Consider the following 20,385-nt stretch of genomic DNA (forward strand, 5'->3'; position numbering starts at 1 on the left):
GGGATGAAGGTACGCTCTTTTGTTGTTTCGAGAGTAATCTGTTGTGAAGCCGTCGTACAACTGTCTCACGGGTCGGTACTGAGAATGTTACACCACCAGCTATTAAATGCGTGATATTTTTACCACTGTATATTCAGGGACTACGTTATCCAAGGAATGCAATGCGACAGCGTGATACATGAGAAGAATGTCGAAAGAACATTTCTATGCCAAATATAGCGATCTACACATTGGAAAGCTGCCACCAATGTATTAGAACTAGTGGCGTTAGGTTTAATGATTTCCGTTGGTCATGCATGCACACGTTGCAACATAGGTGCATCGGTTTTAGAATTTGTTAGGACTTGACACATAATTGACTTTTACTTTAATTTGGCATACTACGTTCATAGATTTTATAATGAACTTGGTTGAAAGCGGCTGCTTTAGTCTGCACCTGTACATTGAGAATATAACATGTAAAGATGCGAAGTCCTAGGAAGAGTTTTGTGTTTCACAGTGCATGTTTACTGCTCGGTTTTTACGTTTGATGGTACCTTATGGCACAGAAGATTTAAAGTATGTTATGCAGCAAAACGATGTAAATATCTTTATATGTTCGTCAATAAGTGTAGTACTGCGTTGTATTTACTGGTTTCCTTGTTTTATTGCACTTGATGATGCGATAATGTTGCCTCGAAACAACTTGTGCTAAAAATTTCACGCATTTGACAACTGATGGCGTATCGTAAGCACTATCTTGTCAACAGTAACCTTACAAGTGATATGCAACACCTCTTCTGTAACGACTGCCAGTGCGTTCTCTCTCTCTCTCTCTCTCTCTCTCTCTCTCTCTCTGTCTCTCTCAATCTCTCCCTTTATTTGGCCTTTGTTAGCTAACGGACATTTAGCGAACTAAACCCTAAATAATTGACATGCAGTACAAAAGATAAATTGATGACATGATACGAGAGCATACAGATACAAGTTTAACAGAGGTCTTAAGAAACCTGCTGTTGACTGATACGTTCTGGTAATTTAAAGAAAAAAATGGAAAAACAATACAACAGTACTAACGGTTAACAATGGTGCTGTGGCCTACAAAACAAATAAAAATGAAAGTACACACTTAACAAATGTTTTTGCCTGGGTATGCATTTCTTCGATTCTTTTATTACTCCACCTCCTTCTTCACCTATCTGTCCATCTCCTCCTCCGCCCTCTCTCTGTCAACCAGCTCCCCCCCCCCTTTTGTCCATCTGATCCTCCCCCCTCTGTCCACCACCTCCTCCCCCATTTACTTCCATCTCCTCCTTCCCCTTTCTTTGTCAATCTCCTACCAACTCTTTCTGTCGATTTACTCATACATCTCTTTCTGTCTATCTTCTCCTCACCCTTTCCCTGTACATCATCTCCCCTTTCAGTGTCCATCTCCTCCTCTCCCCTCTCTCTGACTATCTTCTCCTCTTTTTCTGTCCATCTCCACTCCCATCTCTCTGCCCATCCCCTCCTCTTCCCTTGTTCTGCCTATATTCTCCGCCCCTATCCCTGGCCGTACCATTCTCCTCCTATTTGTGCCCAACTCCTCCTTCCCCCTCTCTATCTGTCCATCTGCTCGTCCTCCCTTTTCTCTCTACATTAATTCACTCACACCTATTGGAGGCTGGTAGTTCTTACCCCTACAATATTTCTTTCCAGATTGCAACGAATATGTGTATGAAATTTGACTCAATTTTTCCAGGAGTTTAGGATAAGCTTTTTAGCTGTGGCTTTGCGCATACGCAAGTGTCATGTATGTTTCAGAAATATTTCGTCTATTTTACATATATTTCTGCACAAATTTCAGATTTATGTCTTGTGAATTTCACCCTTCAGTTTCATATTCGCGCAGCTTAATATTTATGACGTCGTATCTCCTGAACTACGTGCTGCATAATGATATAATTTTGCAGGAGCATCCAGTGGTATATGCGCCTACAGTCTGCAGAATCTGTTGTGAAAAGAGACTGCAGTAAAAAAGTAATAAATTAAAATGTCATGTGTAAAGTCCAGTTTTCATGCACCTCAGTCATCATGAGGTCATATCTCCTGAACTTTTTGTGGTACAGTGGTATATTTTTGTGGGTACATTCGGCGGCAGACGCGGATAATGTCTGTGAGAAGTGTTGCTAATAGAATTAGTAGCTAGGACGTAATAAATTTAATAGTCTGGCATGATGCGGTAGTTTCTCACGTATTAATGTTAATAATGTCATATCTTCTCATTCCAGTGTCGTACAATGACGCAATTTTCCTGGTACACTCATTGGTATATGAAAATACATCCTGGAAAGTGCCACGAATACAGTTAGTAGTATGGAGGTAATAAAACTTAATGCTGTTTCGTGGAAACTAGTAATCATTGCGTATTTTTATCCGATCTGGGCGAATAAACATCTGTAATAAGAGCAACCGTATACATACGTATGTACATCCTCTTTTATAATACACTAGCGGCCATTAAAATTGCTACACCAAGAAGAAATGATGATGATAACCGGGTATTCATTGGACAAATATACACTCCTGGAAATGGAAAAAAGAACACATTGACACCGGTGTGTCAGACCCACCATACTTGCTCCGGACACTGCGAGAGGGCTGTACAAGCAATGATCACACGCACGGCACAGCGGACACACCAGGAACCGCGTTGTTGGCCGTCGAATGGCGCTAGCTGCGCAGCATTTGTGCACCGCCGCCGTCAGTGTCAGCCAGTTTGCCGTGGCATACGGAGCTCCATCGCAGTCATTAACACTGGTAGCATGCCGCGACAGCGTGGACGTGAACCGTATGTGCAGTTGACGGACTTTGAGCGAGGGCGTATAGTGGGCATGCGGGAGGCCGGGTGGATGTACCGCCGAATTGCTCAACACGTGGGGCGTGAGGTCTCCACAGTACATCGATGTTGTCGCCAGTGGTCGGCGGAAGGTGCACGTGCCCGTCGACCTGGGACCGGACCGTAGCGACGCACGGATGCACGCCAAGACCGTAGGATCCTACGCAGTGCCGTAGGGGACCGCACCGCCACTTCCCAGCAAATTAGGGACACTGTTGCTCCTGGGGTATCGGCGAGGACCATTCGCAACCGTCTCCATGAAGCTGGGCTACGGTCCCGCACACCGTTAGGCCGTCTTCCGCTCACGCCCCAACATCGTGCAGCCCGCCTCCAGTGGTGTCGCGACAGGCGTGAATGGAGGGACGAATGGAGACGTGTCGTCTTCAGCGATGAGAGTCGCTTCTGCCTTGGTGCCAATGATGGTCGTATGCGTGTTTGGCGCCGTGCAGGTGAACGCCACAATCAGGACTGCATACGACCGAGGCACACAGGGCCAACACCCGGCATCATGGTGTGGGGAGCGATCTCCTACACTGGCCGTACACCACTGGTGATCGTCGAGGGGACACTGAATAGTGCACGGTACATCCAAACCGTCATCGAACCCATCGTTCTACCATTCCTAGACCGGCAAGGGAACTTGCTGTTCCAACAGGACAATGCACGTCCGCATGTATCCCGTGCCACCCAACGTGCTCTAGAAGGTGTAAGTCAACTACCCTGGCCAGCAAGATCTCCGGATCTGTCCCCCATTGAGCATGTTTGGGACTGGATGAAGCGTCGTCTGACGCGGTCTGCACGTCCAGCACGAACCCTGGTCCAACTGAGGCGCCAGGTGGAAATGGCATGGCAAGCCGTTCCACAGGACTACATCCAGCATCTCTACGATCGTCTCCATGGGAGAATAACAGCCTGCATTGCTGCGAAAGGTGGATATACACTGTACTAGTGCCGACATTGTGCATGCTCTGTTGCCTGTGTCAGTGTGATCATGTGATGTATCTGACCCCAGGAATGTGTCAATTAAGTTTCCCCTTCCTGGGACAATGAATTCACGGTGTTCTTATCTCAATTTCCAGGAGTGTATTATACTAGAACTGACATGTGACTACATTTTCATGCAATTTGGGTGCATAGATCCTGAGAAATCAGTACCCAGAACAACCACCTCTGGCCGTAATTACGGCCTTGATACGCCAGGGCATTGAGTCAAACAGAGCTTGGATGGCGTGTACAGGTACAGCTGCCCATGCAGCATCAACACGACACCACAGTTCATCAAGAGTAGTGACTGGCGTATTGTGACGAACCAGTTGCTCGGCCACCATTGACCAGACGTTTTCAACTGGTGAGAGATCTGGAGAATGTGCTGGCCAGGGCAGCAGTCGACATTTTCTGTATCAAAAGGCCCGTAAAGGACCTGCAACATGCGGTCATGCATTATCTTGCTGAAATGTAAGGTTTCGCAGGGATCGAATGAAGGGTAGAGCCACGGGTCGTAACACACATGAAATGTAACGTCCACTGTTCAAATTGCCGTCAATGCGAACAAGAGGTGACCGAGACGTGTAACCAATGGCACCGCATACCATCACGCCGGGTGATACGCCAGTAAGGCGATGACGAATACACGCTTCCAATGTGCGTTCACCGCGGTGTCGCCAAACACGGATGCGACCATCATGATGCTGTAAACAGAACCTGGATTCATTCGATAAAATGACTTTTGCCATTCGTGCACCCAGGCTCGTCATTGAGTACACCATCGCAGGCGCAACTGTCTGTGATGCAGCGTCAAGGGTAAGCGCAGCCTTGGTCTCCGAGCTGATAGTCCACGCTGCTGCAAACGTCGTCGAACTGTTCGTGCGGATGGTTGTTGTCTTACAAACGACCCCATCTGTTGACTCAGGGATCGAGACGTGGCTGCACGATCCGTTACAGCTATGCTGATAACATGACTGTCATCTCGACTGCTAGTGACACGAGGCCGTCGGGATCCAGCACGGAGTTCCATATTACCCTCGTGAACCCACCGATTCCACATTCTGCTAATAGGCATTGGATTTCGATCAACGGGAGCAGCAACGTCGCGATACGATAAACCGCAATCGCGATAGGCTACAATCCGACCTTTATCAAAGTCGGAAAAGTGATGGTACGCATTTCTCCTCCTTAGACGAGGCATTACAACAACGTTTCACCCGGCATCGCCGGTCAACTGTTGTTTGTGTAAGAGAAATCGGTTGGAAACTTTCCTCATGTCAGCACGTTGTATGTGTCGCCACTGGCGCCAACCTTGTGTGAATGCTCTGAAAAGCTAATCATTTGCATATCACAGCATCTTCTTCGTGTCGGTTAAATTTCGCGTCTGTAGCACGTCATCTTCGTGGTGTAGCAATTTTAATGGCCAGTAGTGTATTTCTGCACAAATTTCAGATTAATGTCTTGTGAATTTCACCCTGCAGTTTCATTTTCACGCAGCCTAATGTTTATGACGTCCTATCTCCTGGACTATGTGTTGCATTATGATATAATTTTGCAGGAGGATCCAGTGGTATATGTGCCTACAGTCTGGAGAATCTGTTGTGAAGATAGACTGCAGTAAAAAAGTAATTAATTAAAACGTCATGTGTGAAGCCCAGTCTTCATGCACCTCAGTCTTTATGATGTCATATCTCCTGAACTTTGTGTGGTACAGTGGTACATTTTTGTACACATTCGGCGGCAGACGTGGATAATGTCTCTGAGAAGTGTTTCGAATAGAATTAGTAGCTAGGATGTAATAAATTTAAAAGTCTGGCATTATGCGGTAGTTTCTCACGTATTAATGTTTATGATGTCATATCTCCTCATTTCAGTATCGTACAATGACGCAATTTGCCTGGAACATTCAGTGGTGTGAGAAAATACAGCCTGCAAAGTCTGACACGAATACGGTTAGTAGTATGGAAGCAATAAAGCGTAATGCTGTACAAATGACCTGAAATGGCGATTTCATTTCGCGGAAACTAGTAATCATTGTGTATTTTTATCCGATCTGGGCGAATAAACGTCTGTAATAAGAGCAACCGTGTACATACGTATGTACATCCACTTTTATGATATGTACGGATTCCGTTTGCTTGTCAGGTGAAAAGCGGCCGGCAGCGTGGGCAGAGTCTAGTGCGCGATGAGTCGGCAACTTTCACCTGGAGCGAGACGGCGGGCTCTCTGCTGAAGGTGAACATCCGAATACTGTTCTTCTGCGGCGCGTGGCCGCTGTCCGAGTCCGCCCTGGCCTACGCCTACGTCGGCGCCGTGCTGCTGACGAGCCTCGCCAATATGGCCGAGGCCGCCCTGGGCATCGCCTTCGGACAGGCCAGCATGGACGAGATCACGTTCGTGCTGCCCAACACGCTGACCACGGCCTGCGGCGTCGCCAAGCTGGCCTTCTTCCTGAGCGACCGCCGGCGCTACTTCGCCCTGGTGCGGCGCACGGACCGCCTGGCGGCCCCACAGGAGGGGCTGGCGGCGGGGGCGGCGGGGGCGGCCGAGGCCGTGGGCCGCCGAGTGCGCGCCTTCGCGCTCTTCCTGGTCGCACTCGTCTGCGTCCAGGCCGTCGTCTGGTTCCCCATGCCGCTCATCGCCAGCCCGGGAGAGAGGAAACTGCCGTTCGGGCAGCTACCCTGGAGCAACTACACACAGGTCAGTTTGATACAGGGCGTCTGTGCCGCTAAACGGACGAAACTACAACCCAACACCAATTGTAGGCTAAAATTCAGTGATACAGTCTCCTCGATCGCAGCAGATATTTTAGTTGGGAGTCGGTTTCGGTCTATAATTTAGAGTATCTTCAGACCCTAAGCACCATGATGGTAGCTGGTGGCAGTGGAGGAGCAACATCCGTAAGAAGATGGTGTACTGTTTCTCCTGGGTGGACTGGGATTATAAAAATGTAAACTTAATATTACGATAAATTTTATAAGTGATCGACAAGTACGCCAAAGAAGAAGACATGGAACTACAATGGATATGTAATTCCATGGACTCTTGCGCTTCTATGCATGAACTATCTTTCCTTTGTCATTCGCTTATCTTATCTGCTTGGATACGGACCTAAGTGGACGTTCTTGTGTAAAGCTCATCTTGCTGTACCAGCTGATAATGTAAGTTGTACTTAAAACCCGAAAAATATAATGGTTATTTTGTCAAAAGAATTTGTGTATGTGGTCAATCGGTTGTGAGTCTGATACCTTCACTGCGTTAAGTAGATATGGGCCTTAACAAAGAATTTTCATTGTTAGGCGCCATCTTAGAAAAATCTTTAACATTTCTCTTTTTAGCTCAACCACGGGATGTGCCGTCGGTTAGGACAATTAACTTTATTTTAGATCACACGAGACCGGACGGAGCTAGTAATAATTTAACAATTTTATTTGCAGATTTTCTTTATATCACGAGAGAACATCCCAGGCAGAAAAGGTCTGGTCACAAGATTCCAGTTCCATTATAGGATTTCATTTGTAGATGCTACTCTTGTTATCTTATATTGGGGAATCGAGATGAAACCGCGATAAGTTACGTATTACGACAGTGTTCATCGAACAGACTTGGCAAATATTCTCTGGTGCAATAAGCACACGACTTCTCACGAACCTGGAATAATATACATAGTGTTGGGAAATAAGATAAGGACAATTAATTATCGACGATTACGTAACTACCCTGAGAACTGAGCTAGTTACTCAGTTCTTATACACGTCGGGCTAAATTAAACAACATATTACCCTGTTAATAATATTTCTACATTAGTTATTTCTCTTTTATTCTGAGCCACTGCATTAATGTGTGTTTCTTTTTGTATAAGTCACGGCCCATATTTTATTTTATTACATTACACTAATAGTCACAAAATAATAAAAAAAATTATTTTATTACATTACAACGGACAAACGAGGGCTTATGGGTATGGCTGTCTACACCGTCACCGGCCACCATCATGGTGCTTACGGCCTGAAGATGGTTTAAATTGTAGACCGAAACCTACTGCCAACGAAAACAAATATCCAGACTTTGTTGATCCATTGTGGACTTGGGACAGCGGCTGGTAAAATATTTAACAAAGAAATTCGGCAACAGCGGTGCAAATAGAGAAGTAAAATTTCCGCTACCAGATTCAGTAATTCAATATGCCATCTTCAGGCCTCATACGCACATCTCTAAAATTATCGGATTGAGCGTACTGGAGCCACTTGTTTCTGGATGTTGTGAACTCTCAAGTCTTCGAAGACTTGATTGCAGCTGAATTGCCAAAACTGGCAGCGAAAACAAAAAAGAATAACTTTTCAATTTGCACTGCGGTTTTGCGAATTTCTTTGTTAAAAACAAACATCTGTTGCTATCGAGGTTGTTTTGCTGAGTTGTAACGTTTTATACTGTTCGCCCTTTATGCTCCATTGATAAAATACCGTTTAAAATTTTTAATTCCAGGTGCATATTGTCTATCAAACAACTTCCAACGGAAAACAAAAATTTTATTTTCATTATTTCATATAGTTATTTATCCAGTTTTAAAATTTAAAATGCTCTTCTAATCCGCTCATTGAGAGGTATAATCGTACACTGACATCATTCTTCAAAGACCGGACGGCCCAAATTTGGCACGACTGCCACAGCGTTCAGTCCGGCTGCACATATCCCCCGCACGCTGTCTGAGTGCAAGGAAGGCGAAATGGGAGAAACTGCGAACGCAATGGAGTCGCACTGCATATGACTTGGTATTGTGTCTTACATTTCTCAACAGCATAAATTACTAAGAAAACAAAATATCATGTAACCTCCCAACAATAAAAAAATAAGTATAGCATTCACATTCAGTGTAACCCCCCAACAGTTTTATTCCGTAACCTCGCAATAATAACGTGTGACTAACCTCCAAATAAAAAAATGTGACTCATGTGTAACCTTTCAATAATTAGCTATCAATCTAAACTGGTAAATTTAGACGTCAACAGTGCTGCGTCATGGCCCTGAAAAATCATACTGAATAAACTGAAAATTCTTACCTCAATGAATTCGCCGGATAACACGTACATATCTGCTCCTATAAGAAATTTTTCTGGCACAGCCCAGTGCAATGCTGGTCACTAGATTTGTCATGTACAAAAAGAAACAACTGATGTTTCCATTCGATAATAGGGATGACCAGCGATTGAAGAAATTAGCAAATTCTTTAAATTCAGATGAATGATTGTGAAAAAGTTAATTATATAAAACAGATTATTATTAAAAGATTTTCTGAAATGTTTACATGGGACTTGATATAACAATAGTACAAATTTAGTTTAACAGACTACATATGCGTGTGGCTGATTTTACTTTATACTACGTCGCTCAGACACCGACATCTCTCCCCACGACCGGCCCGGCCAACTCCATACACACGACTGCTAGCAACTACGTACTCCTACTGACACTGCTCTTACTGCAGCCAACACTGCTCTCTGGCCTGAGATTCTCTTATAGCTTACATATCGCAGGCAGCGCGTGAGCAATCCATCGAAATTACATCTGCTCGAGTGCGCTAGCAATAAATTCCTTAGTCATGGACCTCTTACAATCAGTAATCTTTAATTGTTTTTGGAGCGCTTGAGATGTAATATATCTGTTATTACTGTCGGCATACGGACAGACAATATTTCAGATTTTCGCACTCAGATTGGCTCATAATTGTGACGTATTTAGCTTCATAATCAAAAACATATTATGTTTATCGAAATATAACGAGCGATCAAAAAGTTTCGGTTCCAAGACGGTACAGTCCAGAATCGATATGCCTATCAGGCAAAATCGCACTGATCATTGAGGCAACTATCCCACCGATGCGTCAGGTTGAAGATATACATTAGGTAAAACTACGTGTCGTGCTGCATGAAGAAGTCTGCAACTCCCCGCTGCACATCCTAGTCAGACAGCAATCGTCGTCCCTTCGAGCCTTTTTTTTTTTTTTTGTCCCATAAACATTCTTCATTCTCCGATGGATGTCTAACGGTGTTGGTCATTTAGCAGCCAACAAAAGAATTACAGCTCTTGTTTGGACACATTTGATAATAATGTAGCCAGAGATCACGTTTCCGCATTTACCGCGCGTGTGTGTGAAAGGCACAACTGCCACACTGATTCCTTGCCTACGTGTCGGTGCTTTCATAAACGCATCGCAGTTGCGCTGTATTGCATATAAGCTGCAGAAACCTCTCGACCGGACATTTTTTGACCGACTCTCATGTTTTATTTCGTTTGCAAACTCATTATGGAGACGTGCAAACTCTCCCAGAGGTAAACCTGGACAGATTTAAAGTATAAGAAATCGTCTTTTAAACAGGAATTACATTGCAGTTCACTTAGTTCCATCCGCACATGAACAGGGGTGCTTTCAATTGAAACGGCAAATGATCTCGAAAACAGATACAAAATTGACAGTGTGCTAAATATCCCTGTGATTCTCTCAAGGCCACAAAGAATTCTTCAGACCACGCGTTTTCTTTAACACCAGTGAGTTAGGGAAATAGGCGGTGTTTTTGTCGGAGTTTGTCACTACCATAACGCAGTTTTCTTTTTAAATACATCCCCACCAAAACAGAAATTTTTCACGCTCTGCAATGTCTTATTGTGTCCGGTGTGCAGTGAATTCCACTTAAAATTCGAGGTCTGCAATTCATTCCAGATGTTCTAATTTTCATGCCTGTTCTCCATTTCCCTTCACAAAATCGATAACAGCGGGTTTGAAATCGAGAACTGATTCCAGGCATGCCCCTTGATATAACCAACATAATTTGCAGTTGTACACAGTGTGGTCAGAAACAGTATGAAAAGCTTGTAATGGCACTTCATTGGAGATTGTGCTGAGGAATAATTGTTCAGAAACAAATTCGATTCGTTTCCGAGTTATTTAGCACTAAAGGGGGCCACTCAAGCACTAGCACGCGCTACAATGCAGTAACGCAACGGACATCGCTGGTCTGTGAGTTGCCACCTACTCAAATGCTGTTTCGTAAGTGACATATTTAAGCTAGGAGAGCAAAACCTACGTTTGTTCGGTTTGCGAAAGCCAAACGAAGAACTCATTTGGCGACGTTGTCTCGGGCAGGCTCCTTCAGGCTGCGAGCACGACGACCTGATTAGCTAACGTCAATCCAAAGTAGCTCAGAAACAGCGCAACATATTGAATTTCTTCTTAACAGTTATTTCTCAGCACAATCTCCCATACAATTTTTTTCTGACCACCCTGTGTACAGTCTCCATATCGTCGTTCAGTACCATCTAAAATTGTTGCAACTGAAACTGGAATGCAGGTGTGCCCACAAAGGTGCCCAGGAAGAATTTTCTGAGTTGATTTGATTTTATCAGGGAAGCAAAAACAACATTGGTCAAGCCCGCTGCTGCCCGCGCCGTAGCAGAGTTTATTGTGCGGTATCATTCCCTATGTCTCTAGTAAAGCCAACCAGTGGCTCTGAACAGTGCAAGGAGTCCCTTTACCAGTGCTTTGCTAAAAACAATTATTCCAATCAAAGCTGTTATTTCTCATGACACAAACGTTTCAGTTCTGGTTGATCTGAATATTCTGCGTCTTTTACTTTCCAGTGCCTCGCATTCGAAGATCAAATGTGATGCGGTTTCCTCGCCCACACCATACATCCTACATTTGGGGTGTTCTTCTATTATCCCCATTGTATGTAGGTGTCATCGGCTCTATCCCGGCCAACCTATCGGCTTGCTCATTACCACTGATCCCTGAGTGACCAGGGACCCGCAATAGGTTTACCCTGTTGCTTTCTCCTAGCTCCACAAGAACTTTGTGGCATTCTGCCACGATCTTTGATCTTGTTGCAGAGGCTGCCAGTGCTTTCAGGGCTGCCTGACTGTCTGAATAAATGAAAATGCTACGACCTCTGTAGCACCTCCGCAAATTCTCCTCCACGCACACCCTGACAGCAGATATTTCCGCTAGAAACACAGTGGCCATCTTTCCTAGAGAGATTACACTCTCCAGCCCGACCCCAACACCTTGGTCTGTTTTCGAACCGTCAGCGAACATGACTATGTCCCCATTGCGATGTTGAAATTTGTTCTCCCAGATCTATCAACTTCCAATTACTACAATGAAAGGCTTGGTGAAGCAGGTGGGAGTTATTAAAATCGGCCGGCATTTCCCCAACCATACCTATGTATTTTAGTGTGGGATCCTGGATACCCAAGTGAAATCCAGTTTTTGCCAGTCTTTAACCTGTGTGCTCCAGCTGCTGCATCCATCTTTACCCACAGGTCTAATGGAGGCAAGTCCAGCATGGTTTCCATCCCAGCAGTGGGTGTGCTGCTAATTTCGCCTGTAATGGCCAAGTAGACCAATCTCTGCACCTTAACAAGCTCCTTAGCAGCTACCTGCTGCTCTGCCTTTTTCCACCACACTGTAGCCCCATAAGTGATCATAAGTCTTAGTACGTGGTGTATGTCCAGTACATACTGTTGGGGCTTAAGCCACAGTTTTTACCACAAGCTCTCCTGGCACTCATTAGAGTACTTGTCACCTTAGATCAGGTGCTCCTAATGTGAGGGGGCCACGAAAGTTTCTCATCCGGAGTTAACCCTAGATATTTCACTATCCCCTTCACTGATAGAGTTTCATCGAGAAGCTTGAGATTCGTGTGTTGGATCTGCTTCCTCGTAAATGGTACTACAACAGTCTTCTTAGGACTGACCCTTGGATCCTGTTTCCTGCACCAAGCCCAGGAGGGAAGTGACATGGTGAATAATTTACGTAGTCCGCAGTTTGCTGATTTGGTTGCAGATTGAGGAATTGTAATGCAGAGAAACTAGAAACCAGTATTTCTTCATTCATTAGTCCATTTTTACACGTTTTGGTGTTAGCCATCGTCGGAATTCTGGTTCAGATAAAAACCAGAGGATTACATGTTTACGTGGTTGACTTTGTAGCCTCCGCCTCACTTATCGGCCTTAATGACAGTGAAAAATTAAACCGCATGTACCTAAGGGAAATTTGGGAAAAAGTAATCGTCACCGAAGTTAATTTGTCGGTAAAGATGGAGGAAAGGGTTACATCTAAATGAAAGGAAAAAATGCAGATGAAATTGATGAAATTAATTTTGAAAAAGGGTAAAGTTAATGAAGAAACTAAATGTGCGGTCTTTACGTTAACAATTAACTGGCATTAATTAGATATTTGAGATTTGGGGAAAATTACGGTTGCCAGTCCTATGGACAACTACTACAATAACTGAAAAAGAAAGGTTAATGCACATGTAACAATTGCCAGCCGGAGTGGCCGAGCGGCTCTAGGCGCTACAGTCTGTAATTGCGCGACCGCTACGTCGCAGGTTCGAATCCTGCCTCGGGCATGGATGTGTGTGGTGGCCTTAGGTTAGTTAGGTTTAAGTAGCTCTAAGTTCTAGGGGACTGATGACCTCAGACGTTAAGTGTCATAGTGCTCAGAGCCATTTGAACCATTTTTGCACATATAAATAGCACCAAAAGCGTGGCAACTGAAGGTTGACACGTGTTGTGTGAAAACTGAACAAAACTCGCACTCTTAATTTAGGCTTGTGTAATCTAAATATTGTAGCCAACTATGAATACTTTAACTGAACTTTGAAATTAAAGCAGTGAAATGGAATGATATTGCTTTAATGCTGGCTGGCATTTGAATATCAACGACAAACGGGTTCATTTCGGAAAAGGAAGAGCCCCTGCTTGGTAATGCAATTGGGACAATGAGCAACAAAGGTTCATGCTAAGCTGCTTTATTTTAGTGATGCAAATGGAACAGTTTGAAAAGCTGAGGTCTGCCATACAGTTCTAAAACTTTACGTGCTTCCAGTCTTTCTTGTTGGTTGATTGAAGGTTTAAAGTCGTCGATCGAGGAGGTGGCGACAACCACTTATTGTCGGCCGTCGCTGTTGCAGAAGCTGGATGTTGGCGCGCCTTATTGTCGACACGGTCACCAGGCGAAATGGGCTCTTGATGTGTGCCAGCTAATGTTTCCCGTCCACGATACCGAGCCAGAAACTATCATAGCAAGTCGAGCGCAATTACATGCTGCCAAACCCCGAAAGCGCGGCCATTCGTGGGAGCGTCACTCAACACACCTCCTCCACTGCCCTACTCCAGCCAGACTCTCCTCTGCCCGCTCTCCACACGGCAGAGCCAACACTACCAAAGATTCTAAGCACTTTGGTTCTCCACAGGACCTATCGATGTAATAGCATAGTCTTCCCTAGGCAAGACCCAGCGTAAAAATACAAATAATATTTACAGAACAAACCAATAATACATCGATTTATATATATATATATATATATATATATATATATATATATATATATATATATATATATATATATATATATAGTATTTTAAGCATAGCTGCCCAACAGCAACAGTTCCACGTAATAAAATTATAAACAGCCGACCAGTTGCAATGGATGAAGAATTCTTTACCTAGGTTTTGACAAATATATATTCGTCTTCTTCAGAAGGCGGCAATTTTACATTAGTAAAGACTAATGTACCATCGCCGTTTTTACAAATGTCGGCATAGATACATTTGTCAAAATTGAAATGTAGCCCTAGAATTAGGGTTTGTCACGTAAATATAAATTAGTACATGGATCTTGCAGAGCTCACAACCGGTTTCAATTTTGACAAATGGATCTATGCCGACATTTGTAAAAACGGCGATGGTACATTAGTCCTTACTGATGTAAAATTGCCACCTTCTGAAGAAGACGAATTTACATTTGTCGATACCTAGGTAAAGAATTCTTTATCCATTGCAACTGGTCGTCTGTTTATAATTTTATTATAGTAAAACAATTACAACATACAAAGACACAGAAGTGTCATATCTTCAGGTAACAAAATAAGGAAAAATTTATAGTACAATAGATGGAAATAGCAGGATATGCATTTCCGGCGTTACAACTTGAACATAAACAGACTGATCATGTTCGTTGCAAGCCAACCATGTAACATATTATTACACCTCCATATTTCTAACACAAGTTCTGGTAGCCGAAGAGTGACATATCACTCATGTGTTCAGGCATCGGAAGGCGCTCTTATAGTGGCAAATATTCCAATAAAGCTGCTGTTTTTCATGTCGGAAACGTTTCAAGGTCAGTCGCACAACAAAAGGAAAAATAGTTCTGAGGCTGCAGGCCGCCAAAATGCGAACTGTAGGTTTAAACTACGCCTATACCATTCAGTTACTTCGACGTTAAATTTCAAACATAAACATAAATAGAGCACAAATCTTCAAAATGCTTATAAACGAACAAAAGTTTCATTAAATGGAAAATCAGAAAAATTGGGAAACATATATGCGAAATGTGTTTTTTACAAGCAACAGCAGCGGCTCCTTCCTTCATTCGATAACCCACTAAAATCTTTCATGGTAGACTCCGGAAAAGCTGGATTTCGGTGATTTAGACAATCTTTTCAGGTCGCTGATGATATGTATTGTTATGTGGTGGGTGCCGTGAAAGAAACATAGCTACATCTTACTTTTGAAAAATCGTTGTCAGCTGTTCTACACGTTGACGCAGAACTGACGAAAAATGCGATTCGACCAGACATCTTAAATTTTAAATTATAAAGTTAAAGACAAAGAATGAGCGATGGTAACCGATGTAGTTAAAAATAACGGTATGATTTCTTGGTTGGTTGGTTGTTTTTGGGAAGACTGCATTTGCCTGCAGTGATTTAGGGAAATCACGGAAAACCTAAATCAGGATGGCCGGACGCGGGATTGAACCGTCGTCCTCCCGAATGCGAGTCCAGTGTCGAACCACTGCGCCACCTCGCTCGGTTATGATTTCTTGGGTGATAATTATAGCACAAAATCAAGACTGAGAGTACGAAAAAAGAAGAAAAAGGAAAAGAGGAAAAGTAAATAAAAAGAGACGGGAAGTTGAAACGTGATTCTGGCTAACACAATTGACAGTTGTAAGACGACATCCATGAGGGCTATACGCCACGACTAAAGGACGCTCCTAATTTCGACTCCAAAATTAGATCCCAGTTCCAGACTCACGCACCACACAAATTCTATTGATCTGCCTTTTCCCATGATGCAGCAATATCATAGAGTTCCTAAACAAATAACGATATTTTCATAGCAATTATTGTAGTACCACAGGAAATGTGTATTCCTGACTTTCCACTGTTTCTCTGTTAGGTGCCATTGTACGAGTTATCATACGCACTGCAGTGCGTCTCGAGTTTCACCATAGCTATCATCACCCTCGGCTTCGACTGCCTCTTCATGGGGATCATGGAGTTGACGGCGTTGCAGCTGGACTTGCTGAGCTCACGGTTGAGCAGCTTGCGTCTCGATGAAGCGGTCTGCAGCAGCGAGAAGAGTCGCGGACGTGGCTGTGTGGCTCAGACCGCCAAAGCTCGCGACGCCGCCCACAGGGAGCTGTGCCTCTGCATCGAGAGGCACCAGGACATCATCAGGTATGGGCGACAGTGATAGGCAGAGGAAGCGCAGAAGGCGAACGGTGTAACTGGCGCGGTTCCACTTTTGGCATTACAACCTGCCTACATTTTCTTACGGATTGATGCAAAAAGGAATGAAATGTTACGCAATTCCCTGCAAGGTATTTATTTTACTTAAGAGTAAATGGAGAGTGTAATGAGGAAATTATAGTACTTGGAGTTCAGTACCTCAGTCGGTAAAAAACGGAACCCTTATACACTCCTGGAAATTGAAATAAGAACACCGTGAATTCATTGTCCCAGGAAGGGGAAACTTTATTGACACATTCCTGGGGTCAGATACATCACATGATCACACTGACAGAACCACAGGCACATAGACACAGGCAACAGAGCATGCACAATGTCGGCACTAGTACAGTGTATATCCACCTTTCGCAGCAATGCAGGCTGCTATTCTCCCATGGAGACGATCGTAGAGATGCTGGATGTAGTCCTGTGGAACGGCTTGCCATGCCATTTCCACCTGGCGCCTCAGTTGGACCAGCGTTCGTGCTGGACGTGCAGACCGCGTGAGACGACGCTTCATCCAGTCCCAAACATGCTCAATGGGGGACAGATCTGGAGATCTTGCTGGCCAGGGTAGTTGACTTACACCTTCTGGAGCACGTTGGGTGGCACGGGATACATGCGGACGTGCATTGTCCTGTTGGAACAGCAAGTTCCCTTGCCGGTCTAGGAATGGTAGAACGATGGGTTCGATGACGGTTTGGATGTACCGTGCACTATTCAGTGTCCCCTCGACGATCACCAGTGGTGTACGGCCAGTGTAGGAGATCGCTCCCCACACCATGATGCCGGGTGTTGGCCCTGTGTGCCTCGGTCGTATGCAGTCCTGATTGTGGCGCTCACCTGCACGGCGCCAAACACGCATACGACCATCATTGGCACCAAGGCAGAAGCGACTCTCATCGCTGAAGACGACACGTCTCCATTCGTCCCTCCATTCACGCCTGTCGCGACACCACTGGAGGCGGGCTGCACGATGTTGGGGCGTGAGCGGAAGACGGCCTAACGGTGTGCGGGACCGTAGCCCAGCTTCATGGAGACGGTTGCGAATGGTCCTCGCCGATACCCCAGGAGCAACAGTGTCCCTAATTTGCTGGGAAGTGGCGGTGCGGTCCCCTACGGCACTGCGTAGGATCCTACGGTCTTGGCGTGCATCCGTGCGTCGCTGCGGTCCGGTCCCAGGTCGACGGGCACGTGCACCTTCCGCCGTCCACTGGCGACAACATCGATGTACTGTGGAGACCTCACGCCCCACGTGTTGAGCAATTCGGCGGTACGTCCACCCGGCCTCCCGCATGCCTTCTATACGCCCTCGCTCAAAGTCCGTCAACTGCACATACGGTTCACGTCCACGCTGTCGCGGCATGCTACCAGTGTTAAAGACTGCGATAGAGCTCCGTATGCCACGGCAAACTGGCTGACACTGACGGCGGCGGTGCACAAATGCTGCGCAGCTAGCGCCATTCGACGGCCAACACCGCGGTTCCTGGTGTGTCCGCTGTGCCGTACGTGTGATCATTGCTTGTACAGCCCTTTCGCAGTGTCCGGAGCAAGTATGGTGGGTCTGACACACCGGTGTCAATGTGTTCTTTTTTCCATTTCCAGGAGTGTATTAATACGCTCTTGTCGACTGTTCAAACCCCTTTTTCTCAGCAACGGGCTGACGTATCGGGCTGAAATTTATGTCACATGGTAAAGTCTACAGTCTCTTGGCGACGAAAACAGTGGAGCTTCTAAGTCAGTGCAATTAAAAGATACGGCCGTTTATGCCACATATTTTGACACTCGCAGACTCCCTCATCAAATCCTACTTCCCGTTGGACTAGAATCACGAAATTTCGCAAGAAGGTAGGGCTAATATTAAAACCAAAGGGAAAGAAACGAAAATTGTAAATTTTGTAATTGTATAACAAGAAAAAAAGTTTTGTCATTTGTCGTAAGTCTGTATGTCCGCCCCTCTGTTAAGAGCCATTTTCATCAGGAACGGGTAGACGTATTAAGTTGAAATTTGTATCTCGTACTGATGTCTATGGTCCCTTGGCGATATAATTAACGTTACCTTTTAAGTCAGTGGAGTCAAAAGATGTGGTCATTTATATCACAAATTTTGATTCTCGTATACTCACTCATCAAAATGTATAGGATAATTCCCGTTTATCTAGAATCATGAATTTTAGCAAGAAGAAAGATTTTAAAGCACAAGTAAAGCAAAAAGTCAGAAAATTGTTAATTTGTAGCTATATGACAAGATAAAATTTTGTTTTGTCATTTGGATCCGACTTTGAACTTGAAATTAAAATATTCTCGAAAGCCTTGGCAGCCCTGTGACCGAGATGTTACCAGTATCAATTTAGATAAGAAGCAAAACCCGTGCAAATTCTAGACTCTCGGAAACCTTCTACATACATAAGTAAATTTTACGGATCCATCAGCAAGCGAGACGTATTCGTACCTGGTCAGTTTTTTCAATATAATGACAATGACTCGCTCTTACTGATGTCTGACGTGTAAGGAGATCAAACTATGTGTGTTATTTCATTATCGTGTTTCGATCTGCAATCTGTCATTGACATTACTTGCAATATGAGTCGAAGCGTTACAACCCATAGTTCAGTATTGCGGAGCCACCAGAGATAATTCTATATACGGACAATCCGTATATTAAAGGCGTTGCTACGACGAGACGGACACAGCAATAAGGATACCTTTATGCAGGGGGTAAACGATACCTGCTCACAGCATAACACGGTCGTATACGGGAAGTCGAGACGAATAATTTGACATAGGACACTTGTGGTCTATCAAGCCAGGAGACAACCTAAATCGTCCTGAAAGCCTCCTAAGGCACAGTGTTTGCGTATCGAGAGAGAGTTTGAATATCCTCTCGTCCTCTTAACGGAATCGCTTTAAGTCAGTTAGATTTTTGAAATTTTTAATTTCTTTAACATTAGTAATTTAAACTTCTCCGTGTGGGTGATGAAAGATAAATAAATTTCCTAAATGTTATGCAGAAACTAATTGTTTTTACAGTTCGATCTAAGCTTAACTCTTACAAGAATGGCAGTTTCGTAGTAAAATAGCCAAAGAAACAAAACGGTTTATTCGTATTTTTCGCTTTTAAATTCCACCAAATTGTGAGGTAAAATAGCTACACAAAAATGTCAGTTTCACAATTTGTTAGCGCAAGAACAAGGTGCATTTTATATTCAAGCACAGTTTTAGTGAGAAAAAGAAAAGAACTTCAAAGAGTTAATAGCGGCTATGGCGGTGATATAAGAGGGCGAGACGATATTGAAAATCATGCGCACCGTGCATGCGGTGTAGCTTAGATGTGTTTTGTGGGTCACTTTGAGGTTGTTTCCTGTCTTGATGGACCACAAGTGACTGTATAAAATTATTTGTCTTGATTTCCCCTACACCACTGCAACACGTTCTAAACAGTTACCGTTTACACCAAGCACATCAGTCGGCTTAATTTCAACTTCCCTGAAAGTGCGTTACGAGCAGCATGCTCCCGAATGGCCAGTACGCCAGTCGGTGAGCATTTGGTAAACCACACTCCTTGCAATCGTATAGATACTTAGAGCACACTACAGTGGCGTCTCCACTAAGACTGGCCGCCCCTTTGTGCTCGCTGGAAAAGCAGAAACTGACAGCAGATGAACCCCGCCTACCAGTTCGAGACCCGCTCGGCTCGTATGTGAAGGTGCACATTTACATACGAGCCGAGCTGGTACCTTGAGCCTCAAGTGAAATGACGTTGGTGACAACCGATTTTGTCTATTACGTTAGGTTCATCAGAGCGCCTAAGACGCGCTTCGACATACTAGTGCGGCGTCACTTGAAAGTAATTCCTTGAAACGGTCCACGGCCAAACGCTTCCAGTTTTTAACTCAAGCTGCTAGGTTATGAGGCAGGATCCGCTGCGAACCAGAGAACCGACTCGTGGCGATAACATATTACACCTG

At 44.5% G+C, this 20,385-nt stretch overlaps 1 protein-coding gene across 1 annotated transcript; it reads left to right on the forward strand.

The window, feature by feature from the left end:
* The first annotated feature begins 6,178 nt into the window (after positions 1-6,178).
* On the forward strand, positions 6,179-20,159 carry LOC126419434 (uncharacterized). Its single transcript, XM_050086623.1, has 3 exons — positions 6,179-6,541; positions 16,086-16,366; positions 19,994-20,159. Exons 1-3 carry the CDS (start codon positions 6,179-6,181, stop codon positions 20,157-20,159), a joined length of 810 nt encoding a protein of 269 aa, XP_049942580.1.
* Positions 20,160-20,385: the final 226 nt, after the last annotated feature.

Source organism: Schistocerca serialis, chromosome 9, assembly GCF_023864345.2.
Source record: "Schistocerca serialis cubense isolate TAMUIC-IGC-003099 chromosome 9, iqSchSeri2.2, whole genome shotgun sequence".
Taxonomy (NCBI): Eukaryota; Metazoa; Arthropoda; class Insecta; order Orthoptera; family Acrididae; genus Schistocerca; species Schistocerca serialis.

Coding starts and splice junctions, on each gene's coding strand:
- LOC126419434 (XM_050086623.1), top strand. CDS start 6,179: ATGGCCGAGGCCGCCCTGGGCATCGCCTTCGGACAGGCCAGCATGGAC. Junction 6,542..16,085: donor CCTGGAGCAACTACACACAG/GTCAGTTTGATA, acceptor TTTCTCTGTTAG/GTGCCATTGTACGAGTTATC. Junction 16,367..19,993: donor AGGCACCAGGACATCATCAG/GTATGGGCGACA, acceptor GCAATCGTATAG/ATACTTAGAGCACACTACAG.